The 16853-nt window shown below is 40.2% G+C and overlaps 1 protein-coding gene across 5 annotated transcripts in view; it reads right to left on the bottom strand.

Annotated features, from left to right (window-relative positions):
* Positions 1-16853, bottom strand: part of LOC124308255 (AF4/FMR2 family member lilli) — a 204497-nt gene that overhangs the window by 148107 nt on the left and 39537 nt on the right. For 2 of the 5 annotated variants that reach the window (XM_046770810.1, XM_046770812.1), the window contains exon 1: positions 6542-7539. The exons of the other annotated variants lie outside the window; for them this stretch is intronic. Coding sequence is in view for 1 of the 2 variants with exons in the window: in XM_046770812.1 (XP_046626768.1) it covers positions 6542-6558 (17 nt within the window). In the remaining variant the exon portion in view is untranslated. Of the gene's footprint in view, positions 1-6541; positions 7540-16853 lie in introns of those variants that run through there. 5 annotated transcript variants of the gene reach the window in all.

Raw genomic sequence — 16853 nt, 5'->3', positions numbered from 1 at the left:
ATAGAGCGAGTATCGAAACGGCAACGATTTCTCGCATCCGAGTTTAAGCGTGTCTTTTCCGCTCTCCGACTATCCGGCAAGCAAGTCGTCACCACCAGGGGGTGATTCGAATCACTGGTAAAGGAGTTGCTCCCTGCAGGCGAACAAGTAAGTATACGTCCTTCGCACGTGGGGTCAACCGACCCAGCTGTCCCCTGTTCCCCGTTTTCCGTTTTCAATTCCCCTTTCTCCGTCTGATTCTAACCATCCAAGCCTCACCGGCCTACCTAACGGAATTTCACAACGAACGGAGAGACAAGGACCTGCGAACAGACGACTCTGCAGACGCTCAGGGAGACGATGCAGTTTCATGAAATTCGGGTTCGACAAACCTCCCTCGGATTCGTTCAACGTTGACGACACTTGAGAAGCGACGAGGAAAACTTCGAAAAAATAGAATTTCGGCTGGTCAATGACAATACCAAACGATGGGGATGGATATGCAGCTAAAGTTAGCGGCCGCAGCCAGATATCGATCACGGCGAATAAAAAGAGAAAAAAAAAAAAGAAAAAAAAACCTTTGAATAAAACAATACGGTAGTATCGTTCGTAAAAGTATCGGGTTTCACTGCCACGTTTTGATCGACATTAGTGAGTTTGGCCGGTAGCTTCAGCTTTACGGAAACACCGTAGGACGAATACGTTAGAGATTTTCGATCATCGCATAGTAACGTTGGACATGATAAAATCAAATCAACGCAGCTCTGATTCTCCCGCTAAGCATTAAGTATATACGACAGAGACACAGCCGTGGGAAAGAGGAACCGTCGATAGTTTATCGTCGTTACAAAGCCATGGCTGTGGGCCAATCAATGTTACACTATAGTCGGTGAAGAATAGCGAGGCGGTGGTAAACCTGGGACGACTCGTCTAGCTCAAAGTTAGCGTGAATAGAACTTCCGGAATCCGACGCAGGCCGGTTGGTTCGTTTGTACGTATCACACCCGCACCTCTGGGTACACGATTTTCGATAAAATAAGCCCGCCTTGCTGCAGCAGCGGGAGGGAAATTGCCAAGAACGACGAACGTGGAATGACCCCCACGTTGATCCCGGGGCCCTTGGCCGACCGAGGCTCGAGGCTATCCGTCATCCCTTAATCTCCTAAATTTATATACCGTAGCAGATCTGATTTTGGCCGTAAATTCCGTACATTCGGCGCAAGTTAAACCACAGTTCATGATGTACCTACCTAAAACGGTAGGTTCATGACGTATCTACCTCACTCACGTTTTGCGAACGTTGTACGTACGTACCGACGTGAGCTATAATTTAAACTTGTAAAAAATCAAAGCGAAAATCCTCGCATTCTGCGACACTCGGGATGCAGAGCGTAAACGAAAAGAGTACGCGTATCTCGAAGAGGAAAAAGGTTCTATCTTCGAATTCATTTGAATCTTTTCTTCCCTCCGAATTATCGCGGCCGATTCAAGTTTCTTGGATGGATTAACCAAAACCCTGTTTATGCATGTATTTTATTAAGGGGATAGTCTACCATTTTTTTTTTTAAATTGATTTTCCAAAAACTACAGATTCTTCTAATAAGTATTATACGTAGAGATGTTATAGAAACTATTATTTCATTCTGCTGTGATAACAGAAACTATAATGTTTATTTATTGATTTTAAAACGAAATTAACCAATCAATACGAATAAAGTTCAAATTTTTATCGATATGTCTGAAATTGCTACAATATTTAAATTACTGTAATCCAAGAAGACCAAATGAATAATGCAGGGAATAAATTTATTCGCACAAGGATAATCGAATTGCTTATCGTTTTTCCGATTTATTATTGATTTTCAAATTTCGTCGTGTGCATATTTTTGAAGAAGAAATACAAAAAAAAAATCAAATAATGTTAAATTTTACGCGTCGGTAGCTGCGATTGCACAATACGCAACACATACCGAATAATCAAACGCGTTACTATGTAATTTTTGTTACAACACATAACTCTCATCGCCCCTCGGTACATACATATTACGGGTTATATTTAATGAAAATATTCACTGAGTTTGGTCAAGGTATAATTAACGCGAACCGCACAATGATAATTACAGTCGAGAACAACAACCGCAAAGTTTATTTCACTAGATTCGAAATTAACGGTGTCCCCCGTTTGTTCGCGAGGTGTACCAAACATTTGCTTTGGTCACGGATCGGCCTCAATTCACAGGATAACGCGATCTGATATGGCTTCTACCCGCCGCCCTATCGCGGCATATTAATGCGACGATAACATTTCTGGCTGATGGTAAAAATTTGACGAAATGAGACAAATGAAGTCCTAGAAGCTACAATAATAGACACGCACGCGCGCGCGCGTGAAATTAATTTTTTACCAAAGATTTACCGAACGTGAGGAAAGAAATGTTTCTCTCTAAATTCACATAACAAATCAATTAGAAACAGTTACTTTGAATAAAGAAAAATATCTCTTTCGCCACATTTCGTCGGTGTGTTTCGTTCGTTGAAAATAGGCTATTATGGCGACTAGGTGCATGTATAATACATCGTCGTGTACGCGTATAGAGACTTGCTGCCCCAGGGAAATCCGGTGACCGCTGTGAATAGCCGAAAATCGAAGGAAATCCGCCCCGGGATAAGATTGTCACATTATTGAGTCGATGGGCGGCACCCTGTTCGGAAATCCCAAAACGGTTTCCTCGAAAATTCGCCGAGGCGTGTCAAAGAGATCTTTAACGATCTTTGACCTACGAGATACGATAAAGTTATCGAGATTGCGGAGTATTAGTGTCCGCTGCTGCTGCTGCTGCTGATTGAAAAATGAATGATAAATAAGGAAGCTCTCAGAATTGGAGAGAGAAAAACGTCTTGCAAACACTTCTTCGTTTATCGTTGAATGCTCGTGCCGCGGTGTGATTTTCTCTCTCAAAGCTGAAAAGGTTCATCGTCGTAAGACAAGATTGGATCGCGCCCGGTAGTCAAAGCCTTAGATCGTCAATTTCAATTACCTTCGCCAGTTTTTCGCTCGTACATAGTATCCGTAAGGCCGACTTTCACAAATCGATAAAAGTGTTCACAGACTCGAGTATGGTGGCATTATTGTTTACTAAGAAAAAAAAAAAATCAATTTATGAAACTAGCGGGTAAAAAACAGAGTCAATAACACGAATATCAAGTTTGATTTCACTGTTTTTTTTGTGTTTCCGATTGTTTAGAAAACACCGACAATTCTTCTCGTTCAAGTATCGGTGTGTCAGTTTTACGTCTGGTACTGCATTTCGACCTTACATTCGACTCTAATAAACTGTAAGTCTATACTTGTCATCCTGTCTTCTTATTTCTTTCTCACTGCACGCCCTACGCGTACTGTAACTGAAATATTCTTACTCAGCTATGCACCGCGTAACGAGTGACGTGATAATGATCGTGTCGTATATTAGAAAGGAAGTCGGTCTTTTCAGTTGAAACAAAATCTCGTCAATCAAGTAAAAGTGCGCGCTTGAATACACCAGAGGAAATAAGTATCTGCTTAATTGGAGTAAACATTTTCGCTAATCGATTAATAATATGTTGTGTAACGAGGAGGCAAACTAAGTATTTTCGGGCCGAGCGTAAGTTTGCAATACGAGTCGTAGGTGAGCCCAAGACGAATATCGAAAATACGCGAGGCGAAAAGGTCGTTGCCTCCTTGTTGCACACGATTCTTTACATAACAAGAATATGTTACGCGTTTTTTTCACGAAACACGAAATTGAGGTCAGGCTCGCGTATTGTCAGATTTGTTCGCACAGCGCATGCGCGCAGTGTAGAAAATATCACTTTGAACTCCTAGGACTTAAAAATGGTCTTTTCAGTACTCCGCGCGTGCGCATCCGCAGACTCACTCGACTGTCATAGAAACGGGTACTTTGTGTACGGAAAAAAGCATGGAAAACGCGTTACTGTAAAAAGAATATTACATAATTAGATCGACTAGAAAAGAACGTAAATATTTTAATGACCACAATTTTCGTTGAAGTTAATTAGGTCGATGTTATCTTCCAACTGAATGTTTGTATGCATACCGGGTTCAATTGACTGGAGTTGATTTTCTATTCAATGTATTTCAACAATTGAAATCATACTCATGATTTGTCAAATTGAAATCACCGCACCTCAACCGAATCACATTTCTAAAAAATATCCATTTGTCAAAATAACGTGCACGCAGTTTACCCGAAAAAGTGTCGTTGTTACTGTTAATAAAATAAATTATTTTTCTTTCATCGTTATTATTTTTCAACAACTTGAAACTCAGACAATCGCTTTCACGTGACTAGACGACCATGCACACATTCTTTCACGTTTTTCAAGGTTGACGCATCTAGACGGACGGTTTAGACCAACGCGAAGAAGAAGAAAAATAAAAAGAATATGAAGAAGAAGCAGAAGAAGAGGCGGCAAAGAGAGGAGCAAACAAATTGCAATAATACGTTGAACAGCTCAACATCAGAGAAGAATATACACGCCTACCGAGCACCTGCGTAAGTCCGATATCTCCTCCACAGGTTTTTACGTTGGATTTGAGGTTCGCTCGATTCGAACCCACACAGTGTTTCGGCCTAAGTAATATACTTATTATATACCGAAAGCAGTTACTTAGCCACCGGGTAGGAACGGCAAACGCGCCTTGGCGTGAAAAGAAAACACAGTTGGCTAACGTAAAGTTAGTCATGCCTGTAACAAGGAGTTACGCACGCTGCCAAAGCGAGCCTACCGCTAACAACAAGTAACGTAGAAACTGTAGTAAATACAGATAAATGGCAACGTTGCTGTTCCGGCGACGACCGACATATCGGCGCCCGCTAATATCGAAGGTAATTAATATCCTCGTTTGACATCGAATTAACGGTGCCGAATTTTGTTCGTCACGACACGTATCTATGTATTATCTGTGGCGTATATACGTATAATATGTGTAGCTAACAATAAGTAAGAGTTTTGTGTTGTGACATTTGGAGCCGCCTGGTCATTTTCCTTAGCTGCGTTTTTCTTTTATTTTCTCAACTTTGTCAATTGCAACGAATTTCAAGCCTTTCGCACCGACACTCCGCTCTTCGTCACTGTATAGACTTTCGGATGCGGTATGCATATATATATATATATGCATACGAGTATCAGAGAAGTGCATTATTCGTCATATCTTCCGCAGCAAATGCCGATCGATCGAAGTGTAGTAAGTACGCAGTAAAAAATATCAAATTATCTCTATCGTAGGTGTTTCTTATTTTTTTTAAATCGACCTCCGAATGCGACGATTATCGTAATAGAAAAAACGTAAGAACGGTTCTCTTCGTCAAAAGCTACGTGTATAAATACAAAATAAAATACAAGGAGTGAGAAAGTTGGAGAGTGTCGGGCACTCGAGCGACTGCCTGCCTGCCTTCCTGCCACCATTCTTTTCTCACTCAGGTATTTAGATTTACAAAAGTATATTTAGAAGAGCGGAGAAGAAGCGTGCGAGAGGGGGCAACGAGAGAGAAAAAGGAAGGGAGAGAGAGAGAGGAGAGAGAGTGAGCGAGGGACACAGACTAGGTATATTTTCCTGCTTGACTCCAAAACGCACGAATCCGTACACAACGGTTATTTATCAACTATCCAAGAAAGAGACCCGAACGTATCAAAATTCAGATACGAATCCATGCAACAAAACTTTTCAAACCTTCGTCACTTTCATATTTAGCATGACGTCGGTGACTCCTCGGTGTAAAGAAATCAGATTTTTTTTTTCAAACTGTCGTTAACCGAAGAGTAGAAGGTAAACACAATCGTCCTGACTAATTTGTTCAACCACTCTGCCAGTTTAAATAATAATTGTGCAAGCACACGCAGAGACTTTTCGTCTTCGCAATCAGTTATGCGCCAACGTGCACAACCCATGCACCCCACGTATATCATCGGTATATTAACGATCGGACCTCGGCTTTGTCACGCGTGTGCGCGACACGATACATTGCAGAATACATTAAATTCATAGCAGATAAGAAAACACTGCAATTCTGTTAGACGTATCAATATTTTTTTTTGTATAAAATTTCAAAAAGCCTCGAGATGGCGTATCCCGTGAGCATAATACCAGGGGTATAATTACGGGGCTGCTTAAACGCGGCTATAACAGAGGCAGCCGAAAACCTGAAGCCTCTCTGCCCTGAGGTTAAAAGGAGTACGAAGCAGCAGCAGCAGCAGCAGCAGCAGCAGCAGCTGGTAGTGGTGGTGGTGCAGGCGATGGAAATTCAAAAGAAGAAAAAGAAAAAGCATGCGCGTGGATGCAGGTATGCAGGTATGCGTACATGTGTGTGCGTAGAAATATATACCGTGACCCGAAAGAAGGAACAAGAAGGGCAATCGTAGGGTGTCGGAGGGACGGAGGGACGGACAAACAGAGAGACAGATAGGCGGTAAGCAAGCTGGGGGAGAAGGCGTGTAGCGTGTATAAAACAAGGTAGGATTAAGGATAAAACAGGGTGATAACTTTGAGAGAGAAAAGACTCACCGTGGTGGTTTTTTCATGACGATATCCAGACTGAGATCGAACGCGTGTTGCGATTATCCAGTTTGGGGCGATGTCACGTGTCGATCAGGGATGATGCCCCTCTCATGACGTTTCGACGCGAAGCAATTTAATAACGATGAAACGTAGGAGGTTTTCAAACAACAGACGAAGAACGAGACGATTCGAGGAGAGAAAAATTATTTGTCGCAACGTTTTTCACTGTTCTCTCACTATCCTATCTCCGTCTCTCGTGTGCTTATCCTTTCTCACTCCGCGTCAAAATCATCTGACGACGTATTCGCACCACAAACGTAGGCACGAAACGAAATATTAGATAAAGAGAGAGAGAGAGAAATCGAAAAAAGGTGTAAGAAAAAAAGATACACACGCGGTTTTCGACGAACGAACAAGAGTTACGCAAATCGAATCAGTAACAAACGCCGACACGTAGCCGCGAGTCGTTTGTTTCTCTTCCTCGGCAAAAGACTAGGCCAAACAACGATCGAGAAACGAGACTGCATTCATCGTCGCACGATATAATCCACTGTTTGGAACGGCGTTATTATAAAGCGCAGGTGACGACGACGACGACGACGACGACGGAACGAAGGAACACTTGGGTGGTTGTATCTCGACATTGTACGTAGAGGACATACGGTCCGTGGTATCGACGGACGATAACGAACGCAGACGTAGATACGTGGTTTGAATCGACACTCGCGTTCTGGCAGGGAATCTGTCAGTAAAACAATCGTGAACGATCGAGGCCATCGCGGTGGCCGCGATCCCGTGATTCACACCGGCAACTCGCTCGATCTCGAGTTCATACGGCGACCCCCCCAGTCCTCCTCATCATCCGCCGTAATCGAATTATCTACCTCGCAACGTCCGGACAAGTAATATCCTCCTCAGGTAAACACGTCGCGGTATTCCTCCATTTAATGTCACTTTGACTCTCACTTGCTCGCGGTGGCGGAAGCCATATTGTGATCGCCGTACTGACGACGGAAAAGGGGGAGGAGTCGTCGGCTGCTGCTGCCCGACGGCCGGACAAAACCGCTCGAGGCGAATCCTGGCGGCCGAATCGCGAACCTCCGAGGAGGAAAGAAGCTTTGCCGGCTATTCCGCGCCTACGGCCAAACGACGAGTGAATTGAGTATTTGAATGTAATTTTTTTACTTACTATTCTTGTAGATTGGGATGAAAATATTTTCGACGTATTTTTTATTTTTACGCTTGAATCAAAATTGCCATTAATATAACAGATTGAAAACTATAACATTGCGACGTCACCCATGTTAAGGTATATCTGTATATATTAAAATCAGTGAAATTCAATCACCTGTAGCATGAAACATTATCATTTTTAACGAAAAACAAAAAATACGTCCTCATTATTTTTGCTTGCACTGCATTATGCACCCCTAAATATGAAAAAAAAAATTCATTCAAATACTCAATTCAAAGAGGACGGACAACTCGAATAAGAACCGAAACGCGTTTCGTTGCGGGTGCCGATCGTACACCCGTTGATCCTGCGTTAATGATGATGATAGTAGACATCCTTCCACGATCTCTTTTTACTTTTAGCTTTCACGATTAACGTTTACCGCGCTTTACGGTTTACCTGTACCTTATCGGATCGTCGGTATTTAGGCGCCGTTCAAGGATTAGCATTAACGTATTGTTAGCAAATTTTTGCCTACCACTACTGGTGATAAGGATTTGTAACGTTTTTGCTTGTTTTGTCCAGTATTGTTTTTTAACGTTTGCTAACGCTTTTTAATAGTCTTACGGCAAATCTATTCCGAAGGAGGAAATAATTCGCTGAATTGACGTGTCGATTGGTCTGTGAATTGATTGTAATTCATCTGTATTAACGACGATTCACTTAATTAATGAGTACTGACTGTACTACTAAAAGTTAAGTGAAATGTTGAGAATTGACAGAGAAATAACTGGATTGTGGAAAATTATGTCCAGTTGGTTTCAATTAGTTTCGATTCGTGTCAGAATTATCTGTTTGCAGAGAAAAAAATTAATTGAAATAAGAACTTGACTTGAAATAGCCAAAAAAAAAAAAAAATGCATAATAATTTCAATTAACAGAGAATACAAAGTAATGACTTGATTTTTTTTTTTTTTGGAGTAAGAATTAGAGTGAATTATCGATAAAAAATTGAAATCCATCAATTGAAATGAATTTAGTTGAATCACAAAAATCTATCTGAATTTTAAAAAAATTAATTTGAAATAAAAAAAAAATTAGAATTGCGTGACTTAATTTGAATTAACTCGAGTCAAAAAATTATCGTTTCACTAAAATCTCAAGTTATTTCCCCCTCGATCATTTATAGTCACATTCTGATCAATTTATTCTTACATTATTAAATGTTCATCATTATTAATTATTAACACACATTAACACTTCCAGTAAAACGGGAATTCATTACGTTAGTTAACGCCTGCCGATAATGCCTTATACTATAAGGTAACATTTGATAACCTTTCTTCGAATAGCCTAACCGTGTCTCATGGTTAGCTAATACTTGAATGGCCCCTAATGAGCGCGTTGAAAAATAAGGTTGGAGGAAGATAATTGCGACACTTTGAAGATCGGAAAAAGTTTGGACGAACGAAACGTCGATTGTACTCTAATCAATGCGAAGAATTCAAATCGCTTTGTTAACCGGTTTGGAACAGAGCTGAATGAAACGAAACAGTCGAGTACTTGTTCCTCCAGGTTAGAGTTGTCCAGGGTTTCGTTTCAAACACGACGAGGTATTAGGACCAACGATAAATCCGTAATACACAGTGACCTAGGAGAACAAAACCGAATCATCCCGAATTCTGGAAACTGCGTATATTCGCGAACGTGTCGAAAATGCTTACAGTTTTTTATTTACCTCCGCTTCATATTTTCATTCATCGTACGTAAGCGCATGACTTTGAGGAGGTTTTATTATACTCAATGAAGCTGAGGTTGAGATGTTTCCGGCAATGTTACGTGTAACTACAAAATCTCCCAAAATTAGGATTTCTGTACGCATATTGAGCGATCTTGATTTTCGTTGTTCTAGAATGCATAATTTTTTACACATATCCTGTATAGAGTAGCGTAGTTAATGTGACAGCAGTAACTGTTCAGTTACGAACACCGAATTGCAAGCAATATTTATCTAACAAGTTTTCATGCGGTCAGAAACAAAATACACGCATAACTCAATTGGACGCTTAAAAAAAAAGTCCCACTGCTATTTATTATATTATCCGCAGAATATTGCGACACGTTTTTCGGTATTCAGCTAACTTGGCAATGACAATTATTTCTCAACTTTTTCCTTAGTTGTTCGGATATTTTAAAATTTGCAAAACATTCTTTCACAGTGTTATTGTATTTTGTTTTTATTTTATTTTTTTTACTAAGAAATGTTTTGGTCATTCTTAAAACGTAGCAGCATCTTTTTACCGGTCGACATAACCAGAACGAAGCTTTCTCAGATCTTCATGCGTTTATCGTTTGCAAAAAAAATTAATAAAATTTCCACCAAAATTTTGCATTTTTTCCTTGTTACAAAGAAAATATGATCGTAAAATTTCCCGATGAATCACAATATTCGAAGAAATTTAAGGAAGTCGATTTTACACTGTCGATTATTATTCCAGCAATGTAAGAATATTATTTCAAAACTTCTCTTTCCTCATATTGAAAGCGTCTGAGAGAATGGTCCAGAAAAATTCCAGACTAATCCAATACGGTCGAGGAACATTTTGACAATACTTCAAGTACGCACAAACGCGCGAATTCCAAGTTATATTTAGATCCACGAAGGGTCGCTGAACTCCTCGCAAGAAGTAAAAGAATCCAAAGAAATTAGCACTTTGCAGGATTATCGCCCTTTTGTCCGGTCGATAATGTACCTGCCTGCATATGCATCCATGGATCATACGTCACATGGGTAAATATATGTATACAATGGAGTACACGCGAAGCACCAAGAGATCCGAGCGTGCCGTGCAGCTGCTGTGTCCCAAGAGTGATTTAGGATTCCACAAATCAGATCGAAATTAACTCGATTATCCGTATAACCGCGATGATTTGCGATATGATCGCATTGATTATGAGATTTTGTTGACATCAAATAGAGAGGTAAAGAGAATAAAATTGATCTGCTTTAAGTCACGTTGAAGATCGGTGAACTTTATTTCTTCAAAATCGGTTCTTCTCGAACCGGAAAATTGAAGATGGGTCGGCCGATTGGCAAACTACTTTTACATATTTCCTTGACGCGTAATACTGTAGAGTAAACAACATAATTGCACATAAATCCGACAACTCACTGTCAGCAAGAAATCGTTTCGCAGACACAGCAAAATGACGCATCCCAGACATAAACAAGTTTCTGTTGGGGATTTTCGGGTGATGTATAAGATAATTTATATAATAATGGCATAATCGAGACACGGCCTTGTGGAAATTCTGTTCTTGTAACGTAACCGATAACGCAAGCGTTACGTCTCAGGATTAATTAAATAACCGTCACGTCCGTAGAGTTCGCGCTGTGTAGTTTATTCGCCACAAAGTCAATCACCCCTCGAAGACGTTCCTTTTGTATCATCATCGACTGCCTTACTATACCCACAACAGCATCTCGGCATAGTTATTATCTGGACCATCTCGTGGTCGGTTCGTTTCTTTAACGTGATTTATCGACGTTTCGCCTTTGCTTTTTCTCAGGCTTACTTCAGGTCGACACGTTACACGGAAAGGTAAGTAATTTTTTTTTCTAAATCCAGCGCTGTTGATTTTCTTACCTATAACGGGTATAGCGGATAAGCGATAAACATCAGCCACGAGCCTTTAAGTGATGAGTTGAAAATTAGCTTGAAGAGGAATAACGAAGGGGCAAGCACGGTGCAGCTTTTTCACATACTTGGGTATAATTCATCGGGACAAAACAAGACTTGAGGTTTTTGCATTACTCGCCGTTGAAATGTTCCAAGCCAATTGGTATGTATTTTTCAAGGAAACTTTTTATCCAGCTTTTTACATTCGGATAGAATTTACGACCAAGTATGGATAATTTATATTCTACCGTCTCGCGGACAATTCATCATATTTGCAATGCATATAATCGGTCAATCATTCGTGAGTATCGTCGTATATGAATATTATTTCATCCGTTTTCTTTTATTCAGAAATTCAAATATCATTCGACGTGTCAAGAGTCGCGTAATTTTTTTCAACAATATTCACTCCGCGGGATCAGATGATATAACTTTTATACCTACCTATAAAGTAAGCAGCAAAAACAATAATGCTAATGATAAAACATAGCTGCTAATTAATGCGTGAAAGATAAGCAAAAAAGAGGCAAATACCGAAGGTGATGAATACCTGCGGTGATTATCGATCCTGAAAATAATCCAATCGGATTAAAAATGCTCGGCGCAGCTCGCGGGATAGAAATTTGAAGGGGGTGTGCAGACACGAACAAGTGGTGCGGAAAATTGAAGGGTTTATTCCAGCAATTGATTACTCCGAGTAAGGGAGAAAAAAAAAGGGGGCGGATTTAAAAGCACGCGTGTGTTAAGTTGTCGGGTGGTGAATGTCCGTCGGATTTTAGCCTAATGCACGTGTCTCGGATCCTCCGCAGGCTGACGAAACCGTCGCTCAATATTTAGCCACTTGCACCGTATATCCGACCGAAATGGGGGACCGGTATTTACCCTGTAACGCACCATATACGTGGATCTATATCTCACGCACGCGTTTACACTGTGCTTACAAGCCCCGACTATTATATATGAAGCCATGTGTTCCGTTCTCCGTACCGCCTCCGCTTACACCCTTACACCCTTACAACCTTACAACCTCTCAAACACTCCGCCGACAAAGACTCGTGGGCTTTTCTGTTACGACCCAACAACCTTATTCTTCCGACACCTTGTCGCGGTAACAATTACACGTGTGTGGATATATATAATAATACATACATCTGTTACAAACAATTTTCTTATGGAGATTTTTCAACTTATGTTGGTTTTGCGATATCAACCACTGTCAGTTACTTCAGATATTATCTTTAGTTACTACTTGTTGATCATTCAGAATTAAAGCTTCGTGCCAACTGTTGTATATTATACCTAGGATACGTGCACGGGGTCGTTTACGACTTTTAAACTGCGCTCGTAACATAGAAAGACATTATCGCGTTAATACTTACGTTGCCAACCAGGGAACGCTCTGCCGTGCACCCAGCTGATCATATTAAGAGCATCTGTTATTTACGAAATTATTGTAATTCCTAGTTCTCGTCCAGCAACTTCAATATTGCATGAAAACAGTTTGACGATAGCTCATTTTACTCCTCGTTCTTACCGTAATGGCGAAAAGTATCTCAACCATCTACTTTTTGGCCCCTGAAATTCGGGAAATGTCGAAATAATAACTCGTGTCAAAAAAACCCACTTTTTTTAGACGATTTTCGGGACATGAGTAATTTTTCTAAATTTCGCTACAAAAGAGCGACGCACCGTCGAAATTCGAATCTTTTTCGTTCGTTTGTTTATTTAATATACGAAGAGAAAGGTGAGTTTGCTCGCTCGGCAAAGATAGGAGTACTACATGACCCTAATACTACAACTATACTTCAATGAAATTAAATTTTCTCCTCACCATTCGTTTCCTTATTAAAAAACAAAAAGATTTATGACTACTTACGAGTATCACTATTACTTTTTGGAACGATCTTACGAACAAGAAACGCGTGGGCTCTTTATCGATCCCATTCACGAGTTGGAAGATAAAAAGAAACATGTGTTTTAGGGTTAAATGTAGTAAAGATGAAATCAAAATCGCCGCCAATTGCCCGTATGCCGGGAAGCGCTGGCCGAGAAAGAATTATTTACGCGGCCCAACTTCTCCCCTAAATCAGGGTGTCATATCTCTGGAACGAGTGAATATTTTTCAACAAGACTCACGATAAATCTGATTGAAATCCTTACTACAATTTCTATCATATCAACAGTGAAAGTTGATGTAAAATGAAAATTCTTCTTCTCCGCTCCTGCTCGACAGAACATAGCTTGGGACCTCAATGAGTGGCGAAAGGTTACACGCCTTGAGTTCAAATTTGAGAGAGTAGTTAATGCTAGACGGTTAATGGTATGGAAATCTCGCCCCCTATTGATTTTGAAGCGGATCCGAACTTGCACTTGGGAGGGAAGAATTAATAAAATCGTTAGGCAAAGAACACTGATTGGGATCTGAATATGTGTCAAACCGCTATACGTATTGCATTTCGAGTTTAAAAAAGAAGTACATGCCTTAAAAATCTTGAAGCCTACTGATTTTTAATTGAATCCGAACGCATTATCTGACGGTATTACCGAAAAAACAATTTACGAAAATGCGACACGAAATAAGTAAAAATGGGCGCCCGTAAATGCGTAATATAGCTTAATCCTGCGCTTCGTGGTTTTCGGCGTCTAGATCCTTCGCTCCGTAGATAGACGCAATCAAATCCTTCGATTTGGAGTTTCGATTCAGCAGACCGAATCAACTTTCAAGTGGATATACAGAGTGAAACTGCATTTATACGTTTTTCAAGGGGTATGGCAATATTGACGTATATAAATGAGAATAACGTTACAGTGAAATACCTAAATACTCCAAACTTTCATGATTGGAAATTAAAAATGTATGATTTTTAGCGATTTTATAGGTATCAGCTTGTTACGTTTGTTTCATTTTGTCACCCTCAGCGAAATGAACTAATATTATTAACTATAGAATTTTATTGCAGCACGCGCTCGGTTTGTTAATCCAGTGACGGTAAGTAAAGATTCTTCCTGCAGATGCTCGCTAACTAGCGGAAGGCCAGTAATTGAATTAAGAACAGCACTGGAGGCGGTAAATACGGGGGGGGAGTCGTGTAAGTTAAATAATTGAAATAATGTTCAACACATTTAAAAAGTTTTATCGGAAAAAAATTGCGGTCAAACGGTTTACATGATATCAAAAGTATCGGTGGTTTGGCACAAAAATAAAAAGTATACTGATTATCTACGTACAATTTATTGGCTTTTGGCTGGCGGTTTTTTTTTTCTCTTCTCCTATTTGGCGACGCCGGGATAATATTTTTCGAACCTAGGCTGTAAAGTAGGACTTCACGGACCGAGTAAGCATTGTCCGTTCCTTGGACTCGCAATCCTCACGAAGCCGTAAAATCTTACGACCGAGGTGCGAACAATATTTTTTGATCGAGTATACGTAAAGTATACGCCTCTTTGATCGTGTTTTCCGGCCGTGAAGTACGATTTTACGGTCATAAAACACGACTGAAAAGGTGTACTTTACGGACGGCCCATAAAGAGGAAAAAATATTCTTAAATTTTTTTCGACCTTTTCAGCTCGAGAACACGTTGTATTTCTATTTATAACTATTTAACAAAAACTGAAAACGATAAAATCGCCCGTCAGCCGAAAAGTACTATTCCTTTGTATACGTGTACCAAATTTCAAGTCGATTCATCGATTACAACACATGTCTGCAACCAAAAATTTGTACAGTTTTCTCAATATTCTTTCTTACAGATTTTCACTCACCGAAACCGGGATAAATACTCGAAAATACTCGTGTTTGTAGTTTCATTTAGAGTTAAACTCTCGTTTAATTCCAAATCTGGTATCCTATTTTTGATTCTCAGAGTCCTATGGAAAAGTGATACTCCCATGTAATATGCATTAGAGTGAGACTCAAGAATAAGTACAAACAGGGAAACAGAAAATGGAAAGCGGAAATACATTCGGAGGTGTATCAAAGAGAAGAAGAAAACGTTTCATGGGTGAAAAGAATGAACACGGAATGTTAAATACACTTCACGAAGAAATTGTTTGTTTACTTTTATAAGAAATATTGTTTAGTGCATTGTAATGAAATGGTGGTTTTTCATTATTGTTGTGTGCGTGTGTGTGTTTTTTTTTTTATGCAAACACCTTGTATTTTGCGAAAATACTGTACGTGATGGAGGGAAATGAAAGTCATTTTTAAATTCAGCACACTCAAAAACATAATATTTACAAAAAACATCCTATACAGCCGAAATTAAATATTTTTTTGTAGACCTGTGTTGTGGCTCGAGATATCATATACACCATTTTTAAAAACGTAGTTCCAAGAAAAACGCGTTTAAAGTAAGGTGCATGAATGTGTTGCGAAAGCAAAACGAAAAAAGAAAATCAGAAAAAAAAACATACAAACAAATAATAATAGAAAAATAAAAAAACCAACAAAACCTCGTGTCAAATAAATTAATTCCCATGTATTTCGAAAAAGTAGAATTTAATTTTTTTCTACCGAGACAAACGTAACGAATTTATTTCAGATCAAAGTAGAATAATTTCCAATCGGTTAAAAAAACTTTCCAATTCAAGGCCAAACGAATAGTTTAACGTGTATAATAACTGAACATCTTCGCCGAGCCTCATTCACAGGTAAATTTCTCCGCCCACATATTTCAATACATTATACCTATACGTCGAACCTACGCGACTTTGTACCGAGACGCGAGATCTGCGTCACCGATGTGCGAATGACGTGTTCCAGGTGCGCTCCCGTGACGTAATTTTCGTTTCAATACACAACAGAACGGTTGTCGTGTTAAAATGACGTCATAGCTACGTCTGCCCGCGTATAGGTTGGTGGGGGTCATGCGTGCGGCAAATAAAAACGACCATGTATAGCGTGTGTATGTACACCGTAGACGTATGGATGGGCATTCTCTGCGCAGGCGTGACGCGGCGACGCGCGATTCCATCAGATGGAACAGCAGCGCCGCTGTATCGCGTCACTGTAATGACGTCACGGACTAACCGTTGGAGGAGTAGGAGACTGAGAATGAGAATGGAGAATGGCGAAAGGTGAGAGGAGAGGGAAGAGGGGGAGAAGCCGTTATCGCCGACGAGAACTTGTTGCTCGAGATCGTGACGCACTTCCGACAGTCATTTTATCCACCGTCCTTACCCACGGAGCTGGTTCGATTGATCGATGAATCCTGTGGGTGTGTTGTAAGGTGTTCGCCTACCTGAACTCACGCGCGATTGCCTGTGTCTACGTGTGTATTTAGATTACACAGGCGCGCGAGCAGAAAGTTTCTTTTTCGGTAGACGCTACCGGACCACCGTAATCGTGATATGTTTTTGGATATGCCGAATCTGAATCCTGTGTCAAAAATATTCCATCAACCTCAGATTTTGAGTACTCCTGCCGTAAACATGCGTGATTTTTCGATTCGCAAGTTAAGAGTG

This window comes from Neodiprion virginianus, chromosome 6, assembly GCF_021901495.1.
Source record: "Neodiprion virginianus isolate iyNeoVirg1 chromosome 6, iyNeoVirg1.1, whole genome shotgun sequence".
NCBI classification, from domain to species: Eukaryota; Metazoa; Arthropoda; class Insecta; order Hymenoptera; family Diprionidae; genus Neodiprion; species Neodiprion virginianus.
Note: the sequence above shows the minus strand (reverse complement) of the source record. Positions and strands in the feature narration are given on the sequence as shown.